Source organism: Carcharodon carcharias, chromosome 2 (genome assembly GCF_017639515.1).
Source record: "Carcharodon carcharias isolate sCarCar2 chromosome 2, sCarCar2.pri, whole genome shotgun sequence".
NCBI lineage: Eukaryota > Metazoa > Chordata > Chondrichthyes > Lamniformes > Lamnidae > Carcharodon > Carcharodon carcharias.
In genome coordinates, this window is record NC_054468.1 from 14,847,748 (window position 1) to 14,871,249 (window position 23,502).

The window sequence follows — 23,502 nt, forward strand, 5'->3', positions numbered from 1 at the left end:
GAGTGCATGCTTTAAGTTGGTCATAAAGAATAAAGTATTAGTGCTTCATTACTAGAGTATAAAATGTTGCTGACACTGGGGTGTTGGAGGGAACTGGAAGAGCCTGTGTATTTACTCTGCAATCTTGGAAATAAACCTGTCTTAAAGTACAGGCTGGCTTCAGACTCACTAATCCTGAACATATGAATAGTGGGTTTGACATGGCATCAGAGGATGAAGATTGAGCTCTGGTTATTGTTTGTTGCATAAGACATTTTGCCTCTATCCTCTGAGAGAAAAAAGAAACATGCCACCCCTGCCAACCTCAGGTACAGGATGTCAGAAGGCAGATGCAAAATTACAAGCTTTGACTATCCACCATTTTTTTTTCTGAGTCTGAACTATGTCAGCAATGGAAAAATCAGGTGGAAATGTGGACACAGGTTGCCTGCTTATCCTGGAGGAACCATGGTATGGCTTTGGCATTGTCATTACCAGAAAAGAGTACAATTAGCAGTTAAGTATTTTAGAAAATGGATGTGGATGACTTGGACACCGAAGAGGGATGAACCCTTCTATTACAATTTTTGGATCAGTTTTACAAAAAAGATGAGTTGTTGGTAGCATGTGAGGCATGGTCAACTTTTGATTGATTCAGGAAGACAGACAATCAGCCCATGGAGGAGTATATTATGGGCTTTAATAAGTGGTATAAATGACTGAAAAAGTTTAACCTTGAGCTCCTGGAGTCTGTATTGACTTTTGATAGACTTTTGGTTTTGGCGGAGGTTCAACTTCATGGAAGAAAACTCGCTCTTAGACCAAATAGCTGCTGCTCTAAAAATTTTTTCCAGGGAAGCAGTCATTTCCAGCTGTTTTCCTATCAACACAGACAGCTCTGCTGTAAAGCAAAGGATGGAAGACTCCATTGTTACCGAAGTTTGATGCAGATTTCTGTACAAAGACATGGTGTTGATAGGCGGCCTGAAGATGGCTGCACCTTTAGCCAATTTGAGAATCGAGATAAAAGGCTGCTCTGGGCTGGAAACCATAGGCACTTGAACTTGAGAAATGTATGGGAATAATTAATCAGTGTTATCGGTGTCATTATGTAATGAACTGCCCTCAGCAAAAGTATCATGTTTTTGAAGCAATGCATGAAACAAACAATTCTGATGTTGAGAATGATGATGGTGACTGCTATGAAGGAATTGTGCTGGTGAAAAGAAAATATCATTTTACCAATATTACTGTGGGATACTGTGAAGCAGGTTTGTGGGGGCTATGAGTATATGTCTGTGTGTGTGTGTGTGTGTGTGTGTGTGTGTGTGTGTGTGTGTGTGTGTGTGTGTGTGTGTGTGTGTGTGTGTGTGTGTGTGTTTAGAATTTAATTAGACTGAAGACAGTCAGACTGCAACATCTAAAACATGAAAATGTTAGAGGTGTTAAGTTTGGGGTACAAGTAAATAGTTTACAGATAACAGTTGCATTTTTTAGATAAGCTGAGAGGTTGTTTGAATTTCAAAATGGGATCAGAAGGTGACAAGGAAAATGTTTGCATCTTGCAGGAGCTCATAGGTAAACAAATAGTGGGGATACCATTTTTTTTAAATTTATTTATGGGATATGGGCTTCACTGGCTGGGCCAGCATTTATTGCCCATCCCTAATTGCCCTTAAGAAGGTGGCGGTGAGCTGCCTTCTTGAACCGCTGCAGTCCATGTGGCCCAAAAGCAAAAACAAGATGGAAACATGAAATATCTTATATTTGAAAGGGTTTGAGTTTCAAAGAGGTGTGAGAACAATAGGTAAAGATGAAAGAGGAAAACATATTTAAGGAAAGATTGAAAGCTGTATGGTGTGACTCTGTGAGATCTTGAAGAGCGTACTGTGAAATAGCAGCTTCTAGCCACCCCAGAGAAGTTCCATAAAAGTGAAATTTTGTTACAAGTCCTGGATTTTCATTGTCGAGGAAAAGGGAGAGAGAAGTTTGAGACATACCACCTCTATAGCAACAATGGTTGCCATGCGGTAATATTACTGGATGATTTATAGCTGAAGAATCTATAAAGACATTTGGCTGGAAAAGGGTGTTTATTTGCGAGTCAGGAAATATTATAAGACTAAATTTAACTGTGTAACTGTAATCTTGTATGATTAAGTTTTCTTTTCTTTCATTAATAAATGCTTTAATTTAATATTTAAAATCTCCAAAAGTGGTAGTGGAATCTTTCCTTCTGATTTCGGTACACATACCTTCTCCTAATAAAAATTCAAATTGCAAATCGTTGTTATAGTTTAGCCAAGTTTCCCTTTGGGTTTTGATCAGCCCAACAACTGCCACCTGCCATATCATAAACAGGGAGTTTGAGTCCAGTGATAGCAGATGATGAAGCACGTGTGCATTGCATACTCATATATTTTGTCGGACAGAGCCGGAGGGACAAGATATGATAGATCAGGAGTTAGATATCAGTAGAAAATCTGATTGTGATAAACAGGAAGGGGTTATTTTGTCCCAAGTTCAGGTGACCAAAATGAGTTCCTGGGTATTGTACCGTCGAGAAAACTTGGATAACTAGAGGGGTGCAACTATAATGGGACAGACAGGAAAATCTACTGGTAAATATAAGAATTGGCTGAAAGTCCAGGATGATAGACAAGCGGTGAAGGCCATGGACCGGGAGAACAGAGTACAAGAATGAAAAATAAGGAAGCGTAGCCCGAGTTATAGTAAGGGATCGGGTGATGAATCCTGGATGAGGACACGTTAACGTATGCTGGATACGACATCAGATGGGGCATACAGGGGATCTAACAGGAGAAGCCTGGAAAGACTTCAACAGGCAAGGAGGGGTCGCAGCTTGACTAAGCAACATTAACCTCAATATCCTGAACATTTTCAATGCTGCCTGCTGAGGTTCATTTTCAGTTGTCCATCTGAGCTGATCTGCAGCTCCACCCACCCACTCATCACACTCCCATGCAGCACCTAATCTCTCCCACCACAACTGCCATTTCACTTTCGATTTGGACCGCGTGGTGGTGATTCATTTTTCATATGCTCCCCTGTGCTTTTCTCTCCCCCAGTCACCCAGTACCTTGCTCCCATCACTGTTGACCTCCCTGGCATCACCTTCCACCTCTCCTCTGTGACCTACCAGCCACAACCCTTTTCCTTTGGAAATGTCAAGGTGCACATGTACCCTTCCTTCCCGAAAATCCCACCTCCATCCACGTTCGCCTCCCCGACCTCCTCCTTCTCACCCCCAGGGTCCGTGTCTACCTCCAAGGCCCCATCATCCACCCTTGCTGTCCCTCCTAGCGCTACCGTTAAACCCTCAATCTCCCACCCGACCTCACTCTGCCCTTGGGCATTCTCATCATTCCCTTGTACCACGCCCACCCTCAGTTTGCTCAGGAGGCAGCCATGGATTCATCAGAGCCCTCCCTTGCATGACCACCTGGATGTTTTCCCCCACTTCGGACCCCTTCCCCCCTTGGAATCTCCTCCCCCAGCCCCTCTCCATCCCCGCTCCCCGCTTAGTCCTTCCCCCTATCTGACTCCTTCAGTCACCCTTACTTCTTTCCGTCCTTTCCTCTAGCCTTACTTCTTCCTCCAGCCTTAGTCCTTCTCCCTTCCCGACTCCTTCCTCCACCTTTACTCCCTCCCCTCTCTGCACTCTTTCCTCCCCCCCGGACTCCGTCCCCTCTCCACACTCCTTCCCTGCTCCGAACTCCTTCCCTTACACCTTATACCCACCCCTCACGCCTACCTCCCCAGTTGCCATCTTCTCCCCCATTACCGCCCCTCCTGACCCTGCACTCCATCTTCCCCTAGCCTCCCCCCCGACACCTATGTTCCCCCCCAACCTCAACCCCAGACACCTCCGTTCCCCTGCCTTCCAACCTCACCCCTTCCAACAGCTCTTCCTCTTCTAGTCAATCCTAGACCTTCCCCTCCACCCCTCCGATATATCTTCCTTCCCCAAACACAGCTGGATCTACCTCTCCTTCCCCCTCAACCATCATCTGTTGTGAGCAGACCCTCAATGGCGAGTTTCCAACTTCCGTGAGCTGCTTCACGTCGGACCCATGTCCATGAGAATCCACACGGCATGCTATGGACATCCCTCCAGGGTGCCAATGCTGTCGGGCTCCAATATCTTCTGCTTCTTGGATGTCCACAATGTGAGCAAGGCCCTGGCGGTAAGTCCCAACTTCTGCGCATCGCACTTGTCAAGATGTGTTCTACGTGGGCGTGCAATCGCGCCAACAAGGGTGGACGATCCAGCGGGGGATTGGGGGGGGGATGATTCCGGCAGGCTGGCCTTATAATGATATGCAAACGTATTACAATGAGGTTCCCGGCGTCCGATGGTGGGAAACGCGTCCCGCCACAGACGAGTTGAGCGGGCAACCGCAAACGGATTTCACCGACGTTGTGAACCCAATTTCTGGCCTTCTCGTCATATCGTCCGCTCATGCCGCCGGGCACAACTGACACCAGCGGGCACGGAAAATTCCGCCCATTGACAATCAATCCCTTTGGGATGACATACACTCCACAGAGAGTGCGAGTGAAAAAAAAATTAGGGATTGATACCGCGAGTCCAAAACAAATGGTGGAGAAAAAGGAAATCTTTAGGCTCCAGTCGGTTGGCACAAGGCAACAGTTATCAAATTGTTTCACCAAAAAGAGTACTCGCAGTGGTACTAGCGGTATTAGAAGATGGCCGACACAGGATGTGAGTTTTGAAAATCTGTGACTTATTTCTCTGTCTTCACTTTTTTTGTCTGGATAGAAAATGTACATGTTATTTTTTTCTTTAAATAAAAGTAAGGGAATCTGCTAGTGTTGTAATTTTGCTACAATACAGTACATGTTTTAAGTTGGTAATCAAGAGCAAGTGTCCCCAATTGGGGAAGTATTAGGGCTTCATTACAAGAACATTAAAAAGGTGCTGATACTGGGTGTTGGAGGGAACTGGAAGAGTCTGTGTATTTGCTCTGCAGTCTTGGGAATAAGCTTGTCTTAAGGTACAGGCTGGTTTCATTTTTTCCTAAACCTTTGAGTGTTGGATTTAACAGCCACCCCCATGGTCCTTTATAACCTTGTCAACACATGCCCCCACCCATGGCCCTTTCTACCTCCACGCCAACTCATGTCAACCCATCCAGTACTCACCCTGGGCAGACTTCAGAAGCCATGTGGAGATGAAATAAAATAAAGTTCTAAAAATCTAATGCAGATTTCACGATACTGACGTGATAGCAAAAAATACTTCCATTCACGAAAGTCTACTCAAAATTTTTTTTAAAATCCCAAATGCTTAATCTTTTATAAAAACTGACAAACTGCTATTTATACCAGACGTCAAAGACAGTTAATCCTTTAATAGGCTCTTTAGCTTATCAGTCAAGCTGTGAACTCAGAACGCACCCTGCTGAGATAATTGTCACTTTTGGAAATCAACCAAGCATTTATGAAGAGTCCTTAGAGCAATGACAACAAATAACTATTGAAACTGCTAAAACAGATGCTATCCCACGTGGTCTGTCAATCAAATAATATGGCAGTTTTCTTCAATTCTCATTGACACCTGCAGACTGTTTTATTTTTCATTTTTTAAAGGACTGGGGATTTAAATAACTTCAGCACAGACCTTACATACCCTTCGAGAGCATTTGTCGACTCCATAAAATTCTGACTCCTGCACTGCGGGTTAAGGTCCTTGCAACAGCCAAAATGAGGTCTGTTTGAATTCAACACTGAGTTCAAATGGCCCCTGCTGAGTTTAGGATTCCCTCTTGTGTGAATCACATCCTGCCTCCTTTTCCTTACCAACAAAATTCGGATATCAGAAATGGGGGCGGATCTTCTGCATGTAGGCCCTATCGGCCATTTTTGAAGGTCTGAGGAGTCTTCTGGCCTCCACAAAAATCTGGGCCAAGGTCATAGATTTAAGTGCATTATCTGACAGTTCGTTGCAGTAATCAGGAAACACAGGGCAGAATTTTAGGGCAGTGGGATTTTACGTCGCCGCTGAAGTCAATGGGGTTTAGAATGTCTCGCCGCATTCTATGGCCTCGTCCCTCCTGAAATGGGACCGTAAAATTCTGCCCCTTGTGTTGTCGAAAGTGCCGTCTTTCAGCTAAATTGGTGAACTAAGGCACCTTCTAAGGGTAATCAAGGCTGATCTCCTGGAGCCCTGGCCAACATTTATCCCAAAACCAATGTCACCATAACAAATTGTCTGGTCATTTTGTAGATTCATAGATTGGTACAGAAGGAGGTCATTCAGCCCATTATGCCTGATTAATCCTAATCTCCTGCTCTTTCCCACAGCTCTGCAAGTATTTTTCCCTTGATGCATTTATAGCTCGATGTCCTGAGGGACATGCTAAAACTCAGGGAAGCCTGTGCAATGGGGAAAGGTCACAGCCTAAGGCCCTTGCACCATTGTATGCTGAGAAGCTGGTTTTTTGGAAAACCCTTTAGGCTCTATGCACCATAGAATGTTTGACATGCAATGTATTATAAATATAATCTGTAATTGTAGGTGGAGTGAGGCACCTCAGAGTGCCCTGCACTCGCTTGCAAGCAATTGAACTGTGTTGCACTTTATGGAAGATCAAATTTGAGCTGTTATGTAATATACTTTTGCAAAATTTTATGACTAAAGTTTAATTTCTGAGAAAAAATATTAACCATTTTTCTTTGTAGGACTTGGCTGTATGCAAATTGTCTGCCCTTTCCCTGACTACACTGCAAGATGTACTTAATTGGCTATAGAATATTTTGGGATATCTTTAAATCATGGAATTCACTGCATCAATGCAAGTTCTTTCTTTCTTTATGTGCACACAATGATGCATGAAGCCCTGATTTCATAGGCTAGGAAATGAGGGCTGCATAGCATAACAAATGAATTAACACTGATTTATTGATATACAATTGTGTTATTACTTTATAGGGGTTGATAAATTGGTTTGCATTGGTATATTAGCATTCTGAGAATTCTGCATGCTTCCACCTCTAGCCTCTTGTTATCCCAAAAACCTATCACCTCACTTATGGTGGCTTTATTTCAGTTTTACATACAAACATACAAATTAGGAGCAAGAGTAGGCCATTCGGCCCCTCTAGCCTGCTCTACCATTTGATAAATTCTTTCTGCTGGTATTATTCCTACACAGGGAGTATATCCAGTCCTTTCTACTGGAATTATTACTGCATGGGAGATATATCCAAGCCTTTCTGCTGGGATTATTCCAAATGAAGGGTATATCCAATTCTTTCTGCTGGGATTCTTCCTACATGGGGGGAGTTTCTGCTGGCATTATTTTTACATGGTCATATCCAATTCTTTCTACTGGTTTCTCCTGACTCCCAAAGCTTGTCCACCATCTACAAGGCACAAGTCAGGAGTGTGATGGAATGCTCTCCATTTGCCTGAATGAGTGCAGCTCCAACAACACTCATGAAGCTCGACACCATCCAGGACAAAGCAGCCAGCTCGATTTGCCCGCCATCCACAAACATTCACTCCCTTCACCGCTGACCAACAGTGGCGGAAGTGTGTACCATCTACAACATAGTCTGCAGGAACTCACCAAGGCTCCTTTGACAATACCTTCCAAACCCAAGACCACTACCATCTCAAAGGACAAAGACAGCAGACACATGGGAACAACACCACCTGGAATTTCCCTTCTAAGGCACTCACCATCCTGGCTTGGAAATATATCACCATCCCTTCACAATCACTGGGTCAAAATCCTTCAAGTCCCTCCCTAACCTACGCTGCATGGACTGCAGTGGTTCAAGAAGGCAGTCCACCACTTCACAAGGGCAATTAGGGATGAGCAATAAATAGTAGCCTAGCCAGCAATGCCCACATCCCATGAATGAATGAAAAAAACATCCAATCCTTTCTATTGGGATTTTTCCCATAGAGGTTACATTCAGTCCTTTCTATTGGTTTTTGATGAGATTATTCCTGTATAAGGGTATTTCTGATGGGATTATTACCACATGGGGTGTTTGTGCTGGTATTATTCCCACAGTGGGGTATTTGTGCTGGGAGTATTTGCACATGGGGATATTTCTGCTGGGATTTGTGCTGGGGCTATTCTTACAAGAGGTTCTTGTGCTGGGACTATTCCCGACTGGGAGCTATGTGCTGGGATTATTCCCACAAATGGGTAATTGTGTTAGGATTATTCTCAATTGGGTGTATGTTCTTGGAATATTCCCATCTGAGGGTGTTTATGCTGGGATAATTCCCACATGGGGTATTTGTGCCGGGATTACTCCCAAGAAGGGATTGTTGTGCTGATATTATCCCCACAGATGGGTATTTGTGCTGGGATTATTCCCACAGGTGTGTGTGTGTGTGTGTGTGTGTGAGAGGTTTGGGGGTTGGGGGGGGGGGGCGCGGGTGGTGGGTGCTTATTTGCACTGGGATTATTCCCATGTGGGGTATTTCTGGGGTTATTCCCACAAAGGGGTATTTATGCTGAGATTATTACTACATGGGATATTTGTGCAGGTATTATTTCACAGTGGAGTAGTTGTGCTGGGATTATTCCCAAACGGGGCCATTTATAGGGGGATTATTCCCACAAGGGATATTTGTGCTGGTATTATTCCCAATGATGATATTTCTGATGGGATTATTCCCACAGAGGTTATTTGTGCTGGGATTATTCCCACAGTGGGTTTTAGTGCTGGGATTATTCCCATGGAGGGTATTTGTGCTGGAATTATTCCCACAGTGGGTCTTTGTGCTCGGATTATTCCCACAGGGGGTATTTGTGCTGGGATTATTCCCACAAAGAGGTATTTGTGCTGCTATTATTTCCACAGGGAGGGTATTTGTGCTGGGAGTATTCCCACAGGAGGGTATTTGTGCTGGGATTATTCTCATGGAGGTATTTGTGCAGGGATTATTCCCACAGTAGGGTATTTGTGCTGGGATTATTCTCATGGAGGGTATTTGTGCTGGGATTATTCTCATGGAGGGTATTTGTGCTTGGATTATTCCCACAGTAGGGTATTTGTGCTGGGATTATTCCCACAGAGGGTATTTGTGCTGGGATTATTCCCACAGGGAGGGTATTTGTGCTGGGATTATTCTCAGGGGGGGTATTTGTGCTGGGATTATTCCCACAGGGAGGGTATTTGTGCTGGGATTATTCTCATGGGGGTATCTGTGCTGGATTATTCCCACAGGGAGGGTATTTGTGCTGGGATTATTCCCACAGGGAGGGTATTTGTGCTTGGATTATTCCCACAGGAGTGTATTTGTGCTGGGATTATTCCTACAGGGAGGGTATTTGTGCTGGGATTATTCCCACAGAGGGTATTTGTGCTGGGATTATTCCCACAGGAAGGTATTCGTGCTGGGATTATTCTCATGGGGGGTATTTGTGCTGGGATTATTCTCATGGGGGGTATTTGTGCTGGATTATTCCCACAGGGAGGGTATTTGTGCTGGGATTATTCCCACAGGGAGGGTATTTGTGCTTGGATTATTCCCACAGGAGTGTATTTGTGCTGGGATTATTCCTACAGGGAGGGTATTTGTGCTGGGATTATTCCCACAGAGGGTATTTGTGCTGGGATTATTCCCACAGGAAGGTATTCGTGCTGGGATTATTCTCATGGGGGTATTTGTGCTGGTATTATTCCCACGGGGAGGGTATTTGTGCTGGGATTATTCCCACAGGGAGGGTATTTGTGCTGGGATTATTCTCATGGGGGGTATTTGTGCTGGGATTATTCCCACGGGAGGGTATTTGTGCTGGGATTATTCTCATGGGGGGTATTCGTGCTGGATTATTCCCACAGGGAGGGTAGTTGTGCGGGGATTATTCCCACAGGGAGGGTATTTGTGCAGGGATTATTCCCACAGGGAGGGTATTTGTGCAGGGATTATTCCTACAGGAGGGTATTTGTGCTGGGATTATTCCCACAGGAGGGTATTTGTGCTGGGATTATTCTCACAGGGAGGGTATTTGTGCAGGGATTATTCCCACAGGAGGGTATTTGTGCTGGGATTATTCTCATGGGGGGTATTTGTGCTGGATTATTCCCACAAGGAGGGTATTTGTGCTGGGATTATTCCCACAGGGAGGGTATTTGTGCTGGGATTATTCCTACAGGAGGGTATTTGTGCTGGGATTATTCTCATGGGGGTTATTGGTGCTGGGATGATTCCCACAAGAGGGTATTTGTGCTGGGATTATTCCCACAGGAGGGTATTTGTGCGGGGATTATTCCCACAGGGAGGGTATTTGTGCAGGGATTATTCCTACAGGAGGGTATTTGTGCTGGGATTATTCCCACAGGAGGGTATTTGTGCTGGGATTATTCCCACAGGAGGGTATTTGTGCTGGGATTATTCTCACAGGGAGGGTATTTGTGCAGGGATTATTCCCACAGGAGGGTATTTGTGCGGGGATTATTCCCACAGGAGGGTATTTGTGCAGGGATTATTCCTACAGGAGGGTATTTGTGCTGGGATTATTCCCACAGGAGGGTATTTGTGCTGGGATTATTCTCACAGGGAGGGTATTTGTGCAGGGATTATTCCCACAGGAGGGTATTTGTGCTGGGATTATTCCCACAGGAGAGTATTTGTGCTGGGATTATTCTCATGGAGAGTATTTGTGCTGGGATTATTCTCATGGGGGGTATTTGTGCTAGGGTTATTCCCACAGGAGGGTATTTGTGCTGGGGTTATTCCTACAGGGGGGTATTTGCTGACCTCAGGCAGGGTGGTCAGAACTCTCTGTGACGTCAGAATCAGTGGACGGCAGCTTGTGACGCCATCAGGCTGCGCCGCGGTTTTTTGCTCCTCCCGGTTCCCGGTTGCTGCCGTTACTCACTCCCCGGCTCCGAGCGGGTTTCGCTGCCCAAACACCATGAGTTCAGGTTATCGGAGAGACTGGCGGGGCGGCGGAGGCGGCGGCGGCGGAGGAGGAGGAGGAGGAGGAGGCGGCGGGGGCGCGCCCTCGGCCGCTGGGGGCTGGGAAAGCTCGGCGGGCGGGAGAGGCCGGGGCCGGCACCCCGGACACCTGAAAGGCAAAGACATCGGCCTGTGGTACGCGAAGCGGCAGGGCCAGAAAAGCAAGGAGCAGGAGCGGAGTGAGGTGAGGGCGGGAGGCTAGCTCGTAGCATCGAGACACACAGCCCCGCCCGCCTCAACCCCGCCCCCGACACCGGCTCGACATCACCAACCCCCCCACCCCCGATAATCCCAACTCCCAAACCACCCCACCCCCCCCCGACAAGCCCAACCCCCCGACGACCCCAACCCCGACACCCACACGCACCCCCCCACCCGCTCCCCAACCCCCCCGACCACCCCAACCCCCCCCACCCACCCGACACCCACACGCACCCCCCCACCCGCTCCCCAACCCCCCCCGACCACCCCAACCCCGACACCCACACGCACCCCATTCCCCCGCCGACCACCCCAACCCCCCACCCCCGACCATCCCAACCCCCCCCCACCCACCCAACCCACCCGACCACCCCAACCCCCCCACCCACCCGACCACCCCAATCCCGACACCCACACGCACCCCCACCCCCCGCCGACCACCCCAACCCCCCACCCCCGACCACCCCAACCCCCCCCACCCACCCGACCACCCCAACCCGACCACCCCAACCCCCCTCCGCTGACCACCCCAACCCACCCGACCACCCCAACCCCCCCCACCCACCCGACCACCCCAATCCCGACACCCACACGCACCCCCACCCCCCGCCGACCACCCCAACCCCCCACCCACCCGACCACCCCAACCCGACCACCCCAACCCCCCTCCGCTGACCACCCCAACCCACCCGACCACCCCAACCCCCCCCCACCCACCCAACCCACCCGACCACCCCAACCCACCCGACCACCCCAATCCCGACACCCACACGCACCCCCACCCCCCGCCGACCACCCCAACCCCCCCCACCCACCCGACCACCCCAACCCGACCACCCCAACCCCCCCCACCCCAACCCCACCCGACCACCCCAACCCCCCCCACCCACCCGACCACCCAACCCACCCCCCCACCACCCGACAAGCCCAACCCCTCCACCACCCGACAAGCCCAACCCCTCCACCACCCGACAAGCCCAACCCCTCCACCACCCGACAACCCCAACCTCCCCCCGCCCGACAACCCCAACCTCCCCCCGCCCGACAACCCCAACCTCCCCCCGCCCGACAACCCCAACCTCCCCCCGCCCGACAACCCCAACCTCCCCCCGCCCGACAACCCCAACCTCCCCCCGCCCGACAACCCCAACCTCCCCCCGCCCGACAACCCCAACCTCCCCCCGCCCGACAACCCCAACCTCCCCCCGCCCGACAACCCCAACCTCCCCCCGCCCGACAACCCCAACCTCCCCCCGCCCGACAACCCCAACCTCCCCCCGCCCGACAACCCCAACCTCCCCCCGCCCGACAACCCCAACCTCCCCCCGCCCGACAACCCCAACCTCCCCCCGCCCGACAACCCCAACCTCCCCCCGCCCGACAACCCCAACCTCCCCCCGCCCGACAACCCCAACCTCCCCCCGCCCGACAACCCCAACCTCCCCCCGCCCGACAACCCCAACCTCCCCCCGCCCGACAACCCCAACCTCCCCCCGCCCGACAACCCCAACCTCCCCCCGCCCGACAACCCCAACCTCCCCCCGCCCGACAACCCCAACCTCCCCCCGCCCGACAACCCCAACCTCCCCCCGCCCGACAACCCCAACCTCCCCCCGCCCGACAACCCCAACCTCCCCCCGCCCGACAACCCCAACCTCCCCCCGCCCCGACAACCCCAACCTCCCCCCGCCCGACAACCCCAACCTCCCCCCGCCCGACAACCCCAACCTCCCCCCGCCCCGACAACCCCAACCTCCCCCCGCCCGACAACCCCAACCTCCCCCCGCCCCGACAACCCCAACCTCCCCCCGCCCGACAACCCCAACCTCCCCCCGCCCGACAACCCCAACCTCCCCCCGCCCGACAACCCCAACCTCCCCCCGCCCGACAACCCCAACCTCCCCCCGCCCGACAACCCCAACCTCCCCCCGCCCGACAACCCCAACCTCCCCCCGCCCGACAACCCCAACCTCCCCCCGCCCGACAACCCCAACCTCCCCCCGCCCGACAACCCCAACCTCCCCCCGCCCGACAACCCCAACCTCCCCCCGCCCGACAACCCCAACCTCCCCCCGCCCGACAACCCCAACCTCCCCCCGCCCGACAACCCCAACCTCCCCCCACCCGACAACTCCAACCCCCCCACCCAACAACCCCAATCCCCCCCCCAAACCCCCAACCCCCCCCATCTGACAACCCCCACCCCCCACCGACATCCCCAACCCCCTCGACAATCGCAACTGCCCCCCAGTTTGACCACCCCTGACATCCCCCCCAAACCTCCCCCACCCCAACATCACCCTACCCCCACACCTGACACTCCCACCCCATGCCCCACACACCCCAACTCCTATATCCACAACCGCCAACACACTCCCAACCCCAGCTCAATCCCTCACGATTTTAAAAATTCATTCAAGGATGTAGGCTTCGCTGGCTGGACCAGCATTTATTGCCTATACCTAGTTGCCCACGTAAAGGTGGCAATGAGCTGACTTCTTGAACCACTGCAGTCCATGTGGTGTAGGTACACCCACAGTGCTGTTAGAGAGGGAGTCCCAGGATTTTGACCCAGGGACCGTGAGGAACAGCGATATATTTCCAAGTCAGGATGGTGAGTGACTTTGAGGGGAACATGCAGGTGATGGTGTTCCCATGTGTCTGCTGCCCTTGTCCTTCTAGATGGTAGTGGCTGTGGGTTTGGAAGGTGCTCCCTAAGGAGCCTTGGTGAATTTCTGCAGTGCATCTTGTAGATGGTACACACTGCTGCTACTCAGTGGTGGAAGGGGTGCCAGTCAAGTGGGCTGCTTTGCCCTGGATGGTGTCCAGTGTTGAGTGTTGTGGGAGCTGCACTCATCAAAGCAAGTGGAGAGTATTCCATCACACTCCTGACCTGTCCCTTTTGGATGGTGGACAACCTTTGGGGAGTCAGGAGTTGAGTTACCCGCCACAGGATTCCTAGCCTCTGACCTGCTCTTGTAGCCACAGTATACAGATGGCTCAGTTTCTGGTCAATGGTAACCCCTAGGATGTTGATGGTGGGGGATTCAGTGATGGTAATGCTGTTGAACGTCAAGGGGGATGGTTAGATTCTCTCTTGTTGGAGATGATCATTGCCCGGCTCTTGTGTGGCGTGAATGTTTCTTGCCATTTGTCAGCAGAAGCCTGGATATTGTCCAGGTCTTGCTGCATTTGGACATAGGCTGCTCGAGCATCTCAGGAGTCGTGAATGGTGCTGAACATTGTGCAATCATCAGCGAACACCTCTGCTCCTGACCTTATGATGGAAGGAAGGTCATTGATGAAGCAGCTTAAGATGGTTTGGCCGAGGACACTACTCTGATGAACTCCTGCAGTGATGTTCTGGAGCTGAGATGAGTGATCTCCAAGAACCACAACCATCTTCCTTTGTGCTAGGTATGACTCCGACAAGTGGAGTGTTTGCCCATTGATTCACATTGACTCCAGTTTTGCTAGGGCTCTTTGATGTCACACTCGGTCAAATGCTGCCTTGATGCCAAGGACAGTCACTCTCACCTCACCTCGGGAGTTCAGCTCTTTTGTCCATGTTTGAACTAAGTCTGTAATGAGGTCAGGAGCTGAGTGGCCCTGGCAGATCCCAAAATGGGCGTCAGTGAGCAGGTTACTGCTAAACAATTGCTGCTTGATAGCACTGTTGATGGCCCCTTCCATTACTGATGATGGAGAGTAGACTGATGGGGCGGTAATTGGCCTGGCTGTATTTGTCCTGCTTTTTGTGTACAGGACACACCTGGGCAATTTTCCACATAGCCGGGTAGATGCCAGCGTTATAGCTGTACTGGAACAGCTTGGCTGGGTGCATGGTAAGTTCTGGAGCACAAGCCTTCAGTACTTTGCCAGAATATTGTCAGGGCCCATAGCCTTTGCAGTATCCAGTGCCTGCCTTCAGCTGTTTCTTGATATCACGTGGAGTGAATTGAATTGCCTGAAAACTGGCAATCCTAATGTTAGGGACCTCCCAAAGAGGCTGAGGTGGATCATCCACTCTCACTTCTGGCTGAAGATTGCTGCAAATGCCTTATCTTTGCTTTATTTGCAAATTGCCTTATCTTTTGCACTGATGTGCTGGGCTCCCCCCATCATTGAGTATGAGGACGTTTGTGCAGCCTCCTCCTCCAGTGAGTTCTTCAATTGTCCACCACTTTTCATAATTGGATGTGTCAGTACTGCGGAGCTTAGAGCTGATCTGTTGGTTGTGGGATCGCTTAGGTCCATCTATCACTTGCTGCTTATGCTATAGTCTTATGCAAGTAATCCTCTGTTATAGTTTCATCAGGTTGACACCTCATTCTTAGGTATGCCTGGTGCTGCTCCTGGTATTCCCTCCTGCACTCTTCTTTGAACCAGGGCTGATTCCCTATTGGACCCCAGTCATCCCATTGCTGATAATCGAGAGTAGGCTGATGGGGCGGTAATTGGCCAGTTTGGATTTGTCCTGCTTTTTGTATACAGGACATACCTGGGCAATTTTCCACATTTGCAGGTAGATGCCAGTGTTGTTGCTGTACTGGAACAGCTTGGCTAAAGGTGCAGCAAGTTCTGGAGCATAACTCTTCAGTACTATTGCCGGAATGTTGTCAGGGCCCACAGCCTTTGCAGTGTCCATTGCCTTCAGCCATTTGTTGATATTACGTGGAGTGAATCAAATTGGCTGAAGACTGACATCGGTGATGCTGCAGACTTCACAAGGAGTCCAAGATGGATCATCCACTTGGCACTTTTGGCTGAAGATTGTTGTGAATGCTTTAGCTTTTGTGCTGATGTGCTGGGCTCCCCCGTCGTTGACAATGGGGATATTTGTGGACCCTCCTCCTCCAGTGAGTTTAATTGTCCACCACCATTCACGACTGGATGTGGCAGGACTGCAGAGCTTAGATCTGATCCTTTGGCTTTGGAATTGCTTAGCTCCGTCTATCACTTGCTGCTTCTGATGTTTGGTATACAAGTAGTCCTGTGTTGTAGCTTCACCAGGTTGACACTTTATTTTTAGGTATGCCCGGTGCTGCTCCTGGCGTGCCTCTCTGCACTCTTCATTGAACTAGGGTTGATCTCTGACTTGATGGTAATGGTAGAGTGGAGGATATGCCGGGCAGTGAGGTTGCATATTGGGGTTCAGTATAATTCTGCTGCTACTGGTGGCCCACAGCTCTTCATTGGATGCTCAGTCTTGAGTTGCTGGATCTGTTCGAGCCATTTAGCTTGGTGGTAGTGCTATACAACACGGTGGAGTGTAACACAATGCGAAGATGGGACTTCATCTCCAGGTCACTCCTACAAATACTGTCATGGACAGATGCATCTGCGGCAGGCAGGTTGGTGAGAATGAGGTCAAATATGTTTCTCCCTCTTGGTCATTCCCTCACCACCTGCAGCTGTGTCCTTTAGGGATACGTCCAGCTCAGTCTGTTGCGGTGCTACCGAGCCACTCTTGGTGATGAACGTTGAAGCCCCACCTACCCAGAGTACATTCTGTACCCTTGCCACCCTCAGTGCTTTCTGCAAGTGGCGTTCAACATGGCGGAGCACTGATTCATCAGCTGAGGGAGGGTGATATGTGGTAATCAGCAGGAGGTTTCCTTGCCCGTTTTTGATCTGATGCCAAGAGACTTCATGGAGTCTGGAGTTGATGTTGAAGACTCCCAGGGCAACTTCCTCCCGACTGTATACCACTGTGTTGCCAACTCTGCTGGGTCTGCCCTGCTGATAGGACAGGACGTACTCAGGGGTGGTGATGGTGGTGTCTGGGACATGATCTGTAAGGTATGATTCTGTGAGTTTGACTATGTGAGGCTGTTGCTTGACTAGCCTGTAAGTCAGCTCTCCCAATTTTGGCACTAGCCCCCAGATGTTAGTAAGGAGGACTTTGCAGGGCTGGGCTTTCCATTGTTGTTTCCGGTGCCTAGATCGATGCCAGGTAGTCTGCCTGGTTTCGTTCCATTACAGTTTTCAGAGAAGCGTTTTTCCCCAGTTGGTTTAATTGGACCTGACTGATTGTACCCAGTACTGATTGCATTTGAATTGTAGAAATACTTGATTCCTGCTAATAAATCATTACTTTATGATTTTTATGGGCAGGAGGAGGCCATTTAACACCCTGAGCCTCCTGTGCCATTCAATTATACCATGACTGAACTGTACCCAATTCCATTTGCCCACCCTTGCTCCATATAAATATTGTTCAGTAAGCTTGCCAAGATATATCAGTCTAGAAAGGTGCAGTTGTTCCCTAGAATCCAGAGCGTTTTGAAGGAGAGTTTCCAGATCTGTAATGCACTTTGTGTGAAAAAGCATTCCCTGATTCTTGCTCCTGAACAGCTGACTCTTAATTTTAAGATTGTGCCTCTTTGTTCCTGATTTTTTTTTCACTGAGAAAGTGCTTATCCTCACAAATACTTTACTGGTGATTAGTAAGTTGAACATTTAACTGCACTGTAAAATAAAAGGAAAATCCTGCAGAAAAATACCCAGCAGGACTGACGGCATTTATGGAGAGGGAAACAAAGTTAACGTTTCAAATGCGTGACCTATTTCCAGGACTGGAAAAATTAACAATTTTAGAGAATTAATTATCCTTTGGGTATTTAAGGTAAGTTGCCATTGCTCAAATGAGTTGACACAGTCAAAATACTGTACTGCTCTTTTTGCCTTTCCAACAGAGGGCAGTTGTGCAGATGGATGAAGCAAGAGAGGAACACATCACCCGACTACTGAATTCTGTCCAGACACGGAGTGACTACAAAGACCAACGTGCCTCAGTGTCAGCTGACTCCAGCAAAAACTGGAGGTAACTCAAGTCAGCTTTTTTTTTGACCTCATTTCTTTAAGATACAGCCATTTTACATTTGCATCCTCTATTGTGGTGTGCATTCGTACAGTGCTTTTTGAAAGAAAATATGTCATGCTCTTGAGCTGTAAACTGCAGGTTTTTCAGGAAGTACATACCCAGGCTTGTACGTGGCTAGAGCAACAGTCACACTGGCAATTTATGCCTCCTCTCCCTCTGGTAATTTCTGGGTTGCTGTGTGGCTCCATGGCCAAACAACTTAGAGGGAATGTTGCTAGCAAGCCTCTTAGATATGTCAAGTGGCTATTAAAAAGCAGAATAAGAATAAAACTGGGTGGGCCACCCAGCATCGACCTAAACAACCTATAAGGCAAAGGTGTCATCAGCCCTGCTGACCATGCAAAGTCCTCCTCACTAACATCTGGGGACTTGTGCCAAAACTGGGAGAACTGTTCCACAGACTAGTTGAGCAACAGCAGCACGTAGTCATATCACCAAATCATACTTTACAACCAATGTCCTGGTCCTGTCTACCTGTTGAGGTGGGTACGAAAGGTCCCATGGCAAAATTCAAAGATGAGCAGGGGAGTTCTCCACGCGTCCAGGTCAACATTTATCCCTCAATCAACATCACTAAAACAAACCTGGTAATTTATCTCCTTGCTGTTTGTGAGACCTTGCTACATACAAATTGGCTTCCTTGTTTCCCTACATTAAGGAAACAAGGAAGCCAAACAGTGACTTCTTTTGAAAAATACTTAATTAGCTGTGAAATGCTTTGGGATGTCCTGCGGTCATGGGAGGTGCTATATAACTGCTTGTTTGTTCATTAAAGCAGATTAACTGGTTATCTAACTCATTGCTCTCTGTGGCAAGCTTCTGTTTTATTTCTGATTTGTTTCTGAACTTTATTTCACCACCACCCCTCTGCCCCATCACAGAAGTGCATATCCCTCCACTTCAACCAACAAGGAAACTAAACCAGAGGCCAGTGCTGACCTAGAGTACCTCTTTGAAACCATTACTCAGGATGTGTTTTTGGATGAGGAGCTGAGGGAAGACCTTCTGAAGAAGAAAACGAGTTTGAGATATCTGGAGATGAAGGTATTGATGTTGGGATTTTGGTCAATCTAAGCGATAATATGTCACAGCGAATAAATGGTGGGGAGCATTAATCACATTGAGGCCTAACCTGTGAAGCTCAACCCTTAATGGTTTGTCATTTGTTTCCCCCTCCTGTCCCAAGTATCAGTAACTTGTAACACACTCCACATTACTCCTGAGGGTATTTCTTACAAAGTTACTATGTAGTCAAACGAGAAATTAATGTACTGGCTGATGCAGTTGATTTAACTTACTGTCCTTTCATCCATGGGACCTGGATTTAAATCCACCTGGATTTATGAGTGAGTGTCTCCTTTCCTCTGGCTGCAGGTGTTTACGTGAATTGAGTTTATCAGTTCCTTGTGGTTGTCCACATCACAAAGCTGTTCGTAATTCAAAAGCCTCCTGCGATGAGGCTACAAGAATTGTTGTTCTAGGAAATTTGAGGGGGAAATGGTTGTACTGATACAGTTAGAGGGCCATTTTAAGAGGAATATTAGTGGGATAGAGTCCGTAACATAAAGTGCAACAAGAGGACTTTCAGCCCACAGTGCCTTTGTCAGTCCTTTGAGAGAGCTACCCAATTAGGCCCACTCTTTCCTCTCTTTCTCTGTATCCCTCCGATGACTTGATCACTGATCATGCCTGAAAAATACTTACAAGATATCCACTTCCAGCCTGAGAGAGAGAGAGTTCATGCAGCGCACAGCAGGAGGCCATTCATCCCATCATGCTTGTATCAACATTAATATTTTAAATAGAAAACCAGAATGACGGTCAACCTTCAGTGTGACTGTTTTGTCTTCGGAAGCATTCATTTTTAATATTTTTGAGAAGCTGCCCAGTAGCGATGCCAATTAGAGCTGAATTTATTGTAAAAATTTCAAGAAAACTGCAAGTACTACCAAGCTGAACTGTCTCCCACAGAACGTGGTGGGAGGATGGTACTGATCTGTCAGCTGCTGTGAAGGGGAGAATAAAAAACCAAGCTGACGTTAATATTAGAGTTGAATCTAAATCTGAACCGTTCAATTTTTCTTTACAACAGAAACATCAATAACGACTTGGATTTATATAGTGCCTTCAGCGAAGGCCAATAAAAACATCCCACAGTAGCGATCTTTTTAAAAAAAAAAACAAGATTTGGTACTGAGCCACATAAGAGTGGAGAGACGGCAAGGTTCGGGAGGGAATTCCAGAGCGTAGGGCCTAGCTGAAGTCATGACATCCAATAGTAGATGAAGGAAATCGAGGATATGAAGTAGCTAATGAATCACCTATGTGTTTCCAGTTTCATTTCTGGGTTTTACTTTCCGCAGTACTATCCAGAGTCAGAATCTAATTGTCCAAAATAAAACATCACTGCATTTGTAATAACTAACTGTGCATCATTTATTTCAGTCTATAGGTAAGCCTGTAGCACTTTTATTAGAATCTAGTTTCCTGAATATAGTTATTGCCTTTATATGATAGAAGTAACACTGTAATTTCTTAATCCATAATATTCCCATTTTGTTTTCTCAGAGATTCCGGGAAAAACTCCCCTCCTACAGCATGAAGAATGTAAGTGATATTTTTAAAATTTATGAATATAAAGCAGGCAATTTTCTTTTGCAGTGATTTATGTAGTTTAGGAGATATATGCTGAATATCAAATATATCCAAACCTATGGCCAGAAGGCCACACGACCTACTCTCTTCCCTGGGAGTCCCGTCAATCTGGCTATAATGTCTACGTAACTTGGCTCCATTAATGTTTGTTTGTATTTTTATATGTCTTTTAAAAATATTTTGAGTTCTGTAGTATCAGCTGATTTTCTCCATTGCGACAAAGTATTGTTAGCCTGGTGACAGTAACTTCGCTCATGATTCACGTTTGGAAGTTTTTTATAATTTTTATTTCATTGACAGATAACACTTCCATTTAACATTAAATGGCAAGTAGTCATGTAAATAATACAACTTAGTCCCCAGGCGTCGGCGACCTTGTGAGCACACGCCTAACTCAAGAGAATGCACCCCATCCCCAAGATCTGGAACAATCAGTTCCAGCCCTCTAGGCTCTTCATGCACCTGTGTGGCTCCTGACCATGTTGAGAATGCTCTGCCTTGCTAGGGATTAGGTTGTATTCTTACAAAACCCCTCTGCTTTTTTATCAAGCTATTCCAGTACAGCCACAACACTGGCATCTACCCGACCATAAAAAATTGTCCAGGTATCTCCTGTTCAAAAAAAGCATGACAAATCCAATCCAGCCAATTGCTGCCCCATTTGTCTGTTCTTAATCATTAGCAATTGATGGAAAATGTCTTTGATAGCGCTATGAAGTGGTACTTACTCACCAATAACCTGCTCACCATTCAGTTTTGAGTTCTGTCCAGACTACTTGACTTCACTTCATTATAGCCTTGGTCCAACCATGAACTGAATTCTGGAAGTAAAGTGAGAGTGACTGCCCTTGATGTCAAAGCACTCAACTGAATGTGGGATCTGGGATTCCAAATAAAATTGAAGTCATTGGGAATCAGGAGAGAATCTCTGCTGGTTGGAATCATACCTAGCACAAAGGAAGATCATTATGGTTGTTGGAGGCCAATTGTTTCAGCCTTAGGACATCGCTGCAGGAGTTCCTCAGGATAGCCTCTTAGGCCCAACCATCTTCAGCTGCTTCATCAAAGACCTTCCTTCCATCATAAAGACAGAAGTGGGGATGTTCGCTAATGATTTTAGTGTTCAGTACTATTTGCAATTCCTCACTGAAGCAGTGAAGTATCTGTAAGCGGCAAGAGCTGGACAACATTCAGGCTTGGGTTGATAAGTGGCAAGTAACATTCGCATCACACAAGTGCCTGGCAAAGACCATCTCCAGCAAGGGAGAAACTTACCATCTCCCCTTCACATTCAATGTCATTACCATCAACATCCTGGGGGTTACCATTGATCAGAAACTGAATTGGACCAGCCATGTAAATACTGTGGCTGCAAGAGCAGGTCAGAGGAATTCTTTGGTGAATAAATCATCTGATTTCCCCAAAACCTGTCCGCCATCTACAGGGCACAAGTCAGGAGTGTGATGGAATACTCTCCACTTGCCTGGATGAGTGTAGCTGCAACAACACTTGAAGTTCGACACGATCCAGGACAAAAAAGCCCGCTTGATTGGTCCCTGTCCACCACCTTAAACATTCACCCCCTGCAACACTGGCGCATAGTGGCTTCAGTGTGTACCATCTACAAGGTACACTGCAGCAACTCTCAAAAGTTTGTTCAATAGCACCTATCAAACCTGCAATTTTAGCCATCTACAAGGGCAAGGACAGCACCTGCATGGGAACTCAACAGTTTGGGGTACATTCAGTTTGCTGCACATTGCTGAAGAAGGTTCTTGGATTTAGAATTATTGGGTAGGTTGGATGATCAGAATATTGTTCTGGATTGAACAGTGGGTGTGTGTGCACTTTGCACCCCTGGCTTCTAGTTCAGAATGATTACCAAACTAATTAAAACAGGATAAAAGTAAAATACTGCAGATGCTGGAAATCTGAGATAAAAACAGAAAATGCTGGAAAAACTCAGCAGGTCTGGCAGCATCTGTGGAGAAAGAAACAGAGTTAACGTTTCGAGTCCATATGACTCTTCTTCAGAAGGAGTTGGTCATTCAGCCCTTCAAGAATAGATACGATAGCCTAGTGGTTATGTTGCTGGACCAGTATTCCAGAGGCCTGGGGAAATAATGCAGAGTTTGAGTTCAAACTTCTCCAAGACAGATGGGGAAACTTAAATTTAGTTAATTAAATAAATCTTGGATTAAAAGCACATATCAGTACTGGTGACCATGAAACTACCAGATTGTAATAAAACCCCATCTGGTTCACCAATGTCCTTTAGGGAACGAAATCTGCCGTCCTTACCCATTCTGGCCTGCATGTAACTCCAGACCCACAGCAATGTGGTTCCCCCTGAAATGGCTTAGCCATCCATTCAGTTGAATCAAAAGACAATACATGAAGGAAGAATGCTCATGGTTACAGGAAGAAGGCAGTGGATTGGAACTAGGTGAATCGTTCATTTGGAGAGCCAGTGCAAACACGATGGGCCGAATGGCCGCCTCCTGCACTTATGATTCTATAACCCACACGGATTGAAGTGGTTCAAGAAGGTGGCTCACCAGCATCTTCTCAAGGGCAAGTAAGGGTGGGGAATAAATACTGGCTCAATGACACCCACATTCTGCGAATGAAAAGAAAAGCCTGTTCCTCCATTCAGTAAGGTCATTGGTTGATCTGCACCCTTACTCCTCCCATCTGCCTGGGTTCCATATCCATTAATACCTTTGATTAGCAAAAATCTACCCATCTCGGGTTTAAAATTATTAATTGAACTGCTATCCGCTGTTGTTTGAGAGAGAGAGGCGCC

At 47.9% G+C, this 23,502-nt stretch overlaps 1 protein-coding gene across 1 annotated transcript in view; it reads left to right on the forward strand.

Moving 5' to 3' along the window:
* Positions 1–10,982: 10,982 nt before the first annotated feature.
* The window catches only part of dhx36 (DEAH (Asp-Glu-Ala-His) box polypeptide 36), a 146,268-nt gene continuing 133,748 nt past the window's right edge, over positions 10,983–23,502 (forward strand). The window contains exons 1-4 of the mRNA XM_041174160.1: positions 10,983–11,138; positions 17,854–17,981; positions 18,923–19,085; positions 20,610–20,648. Coding sequence (XP_041030094.1) covers positions 17,869–17,981; positions 18,923–19,085; positions 20,610–20,648 — 315 coding nt within the window. The 5' untranslated portion in view covers positions 10,983–11,138; positions 17,854–17,868. The remainder of the gene's footprint in view (positions 11,139–17,853; positions 17,982–18,922; positions 19,086–20,609; positions 20,649–23,502) is intronic.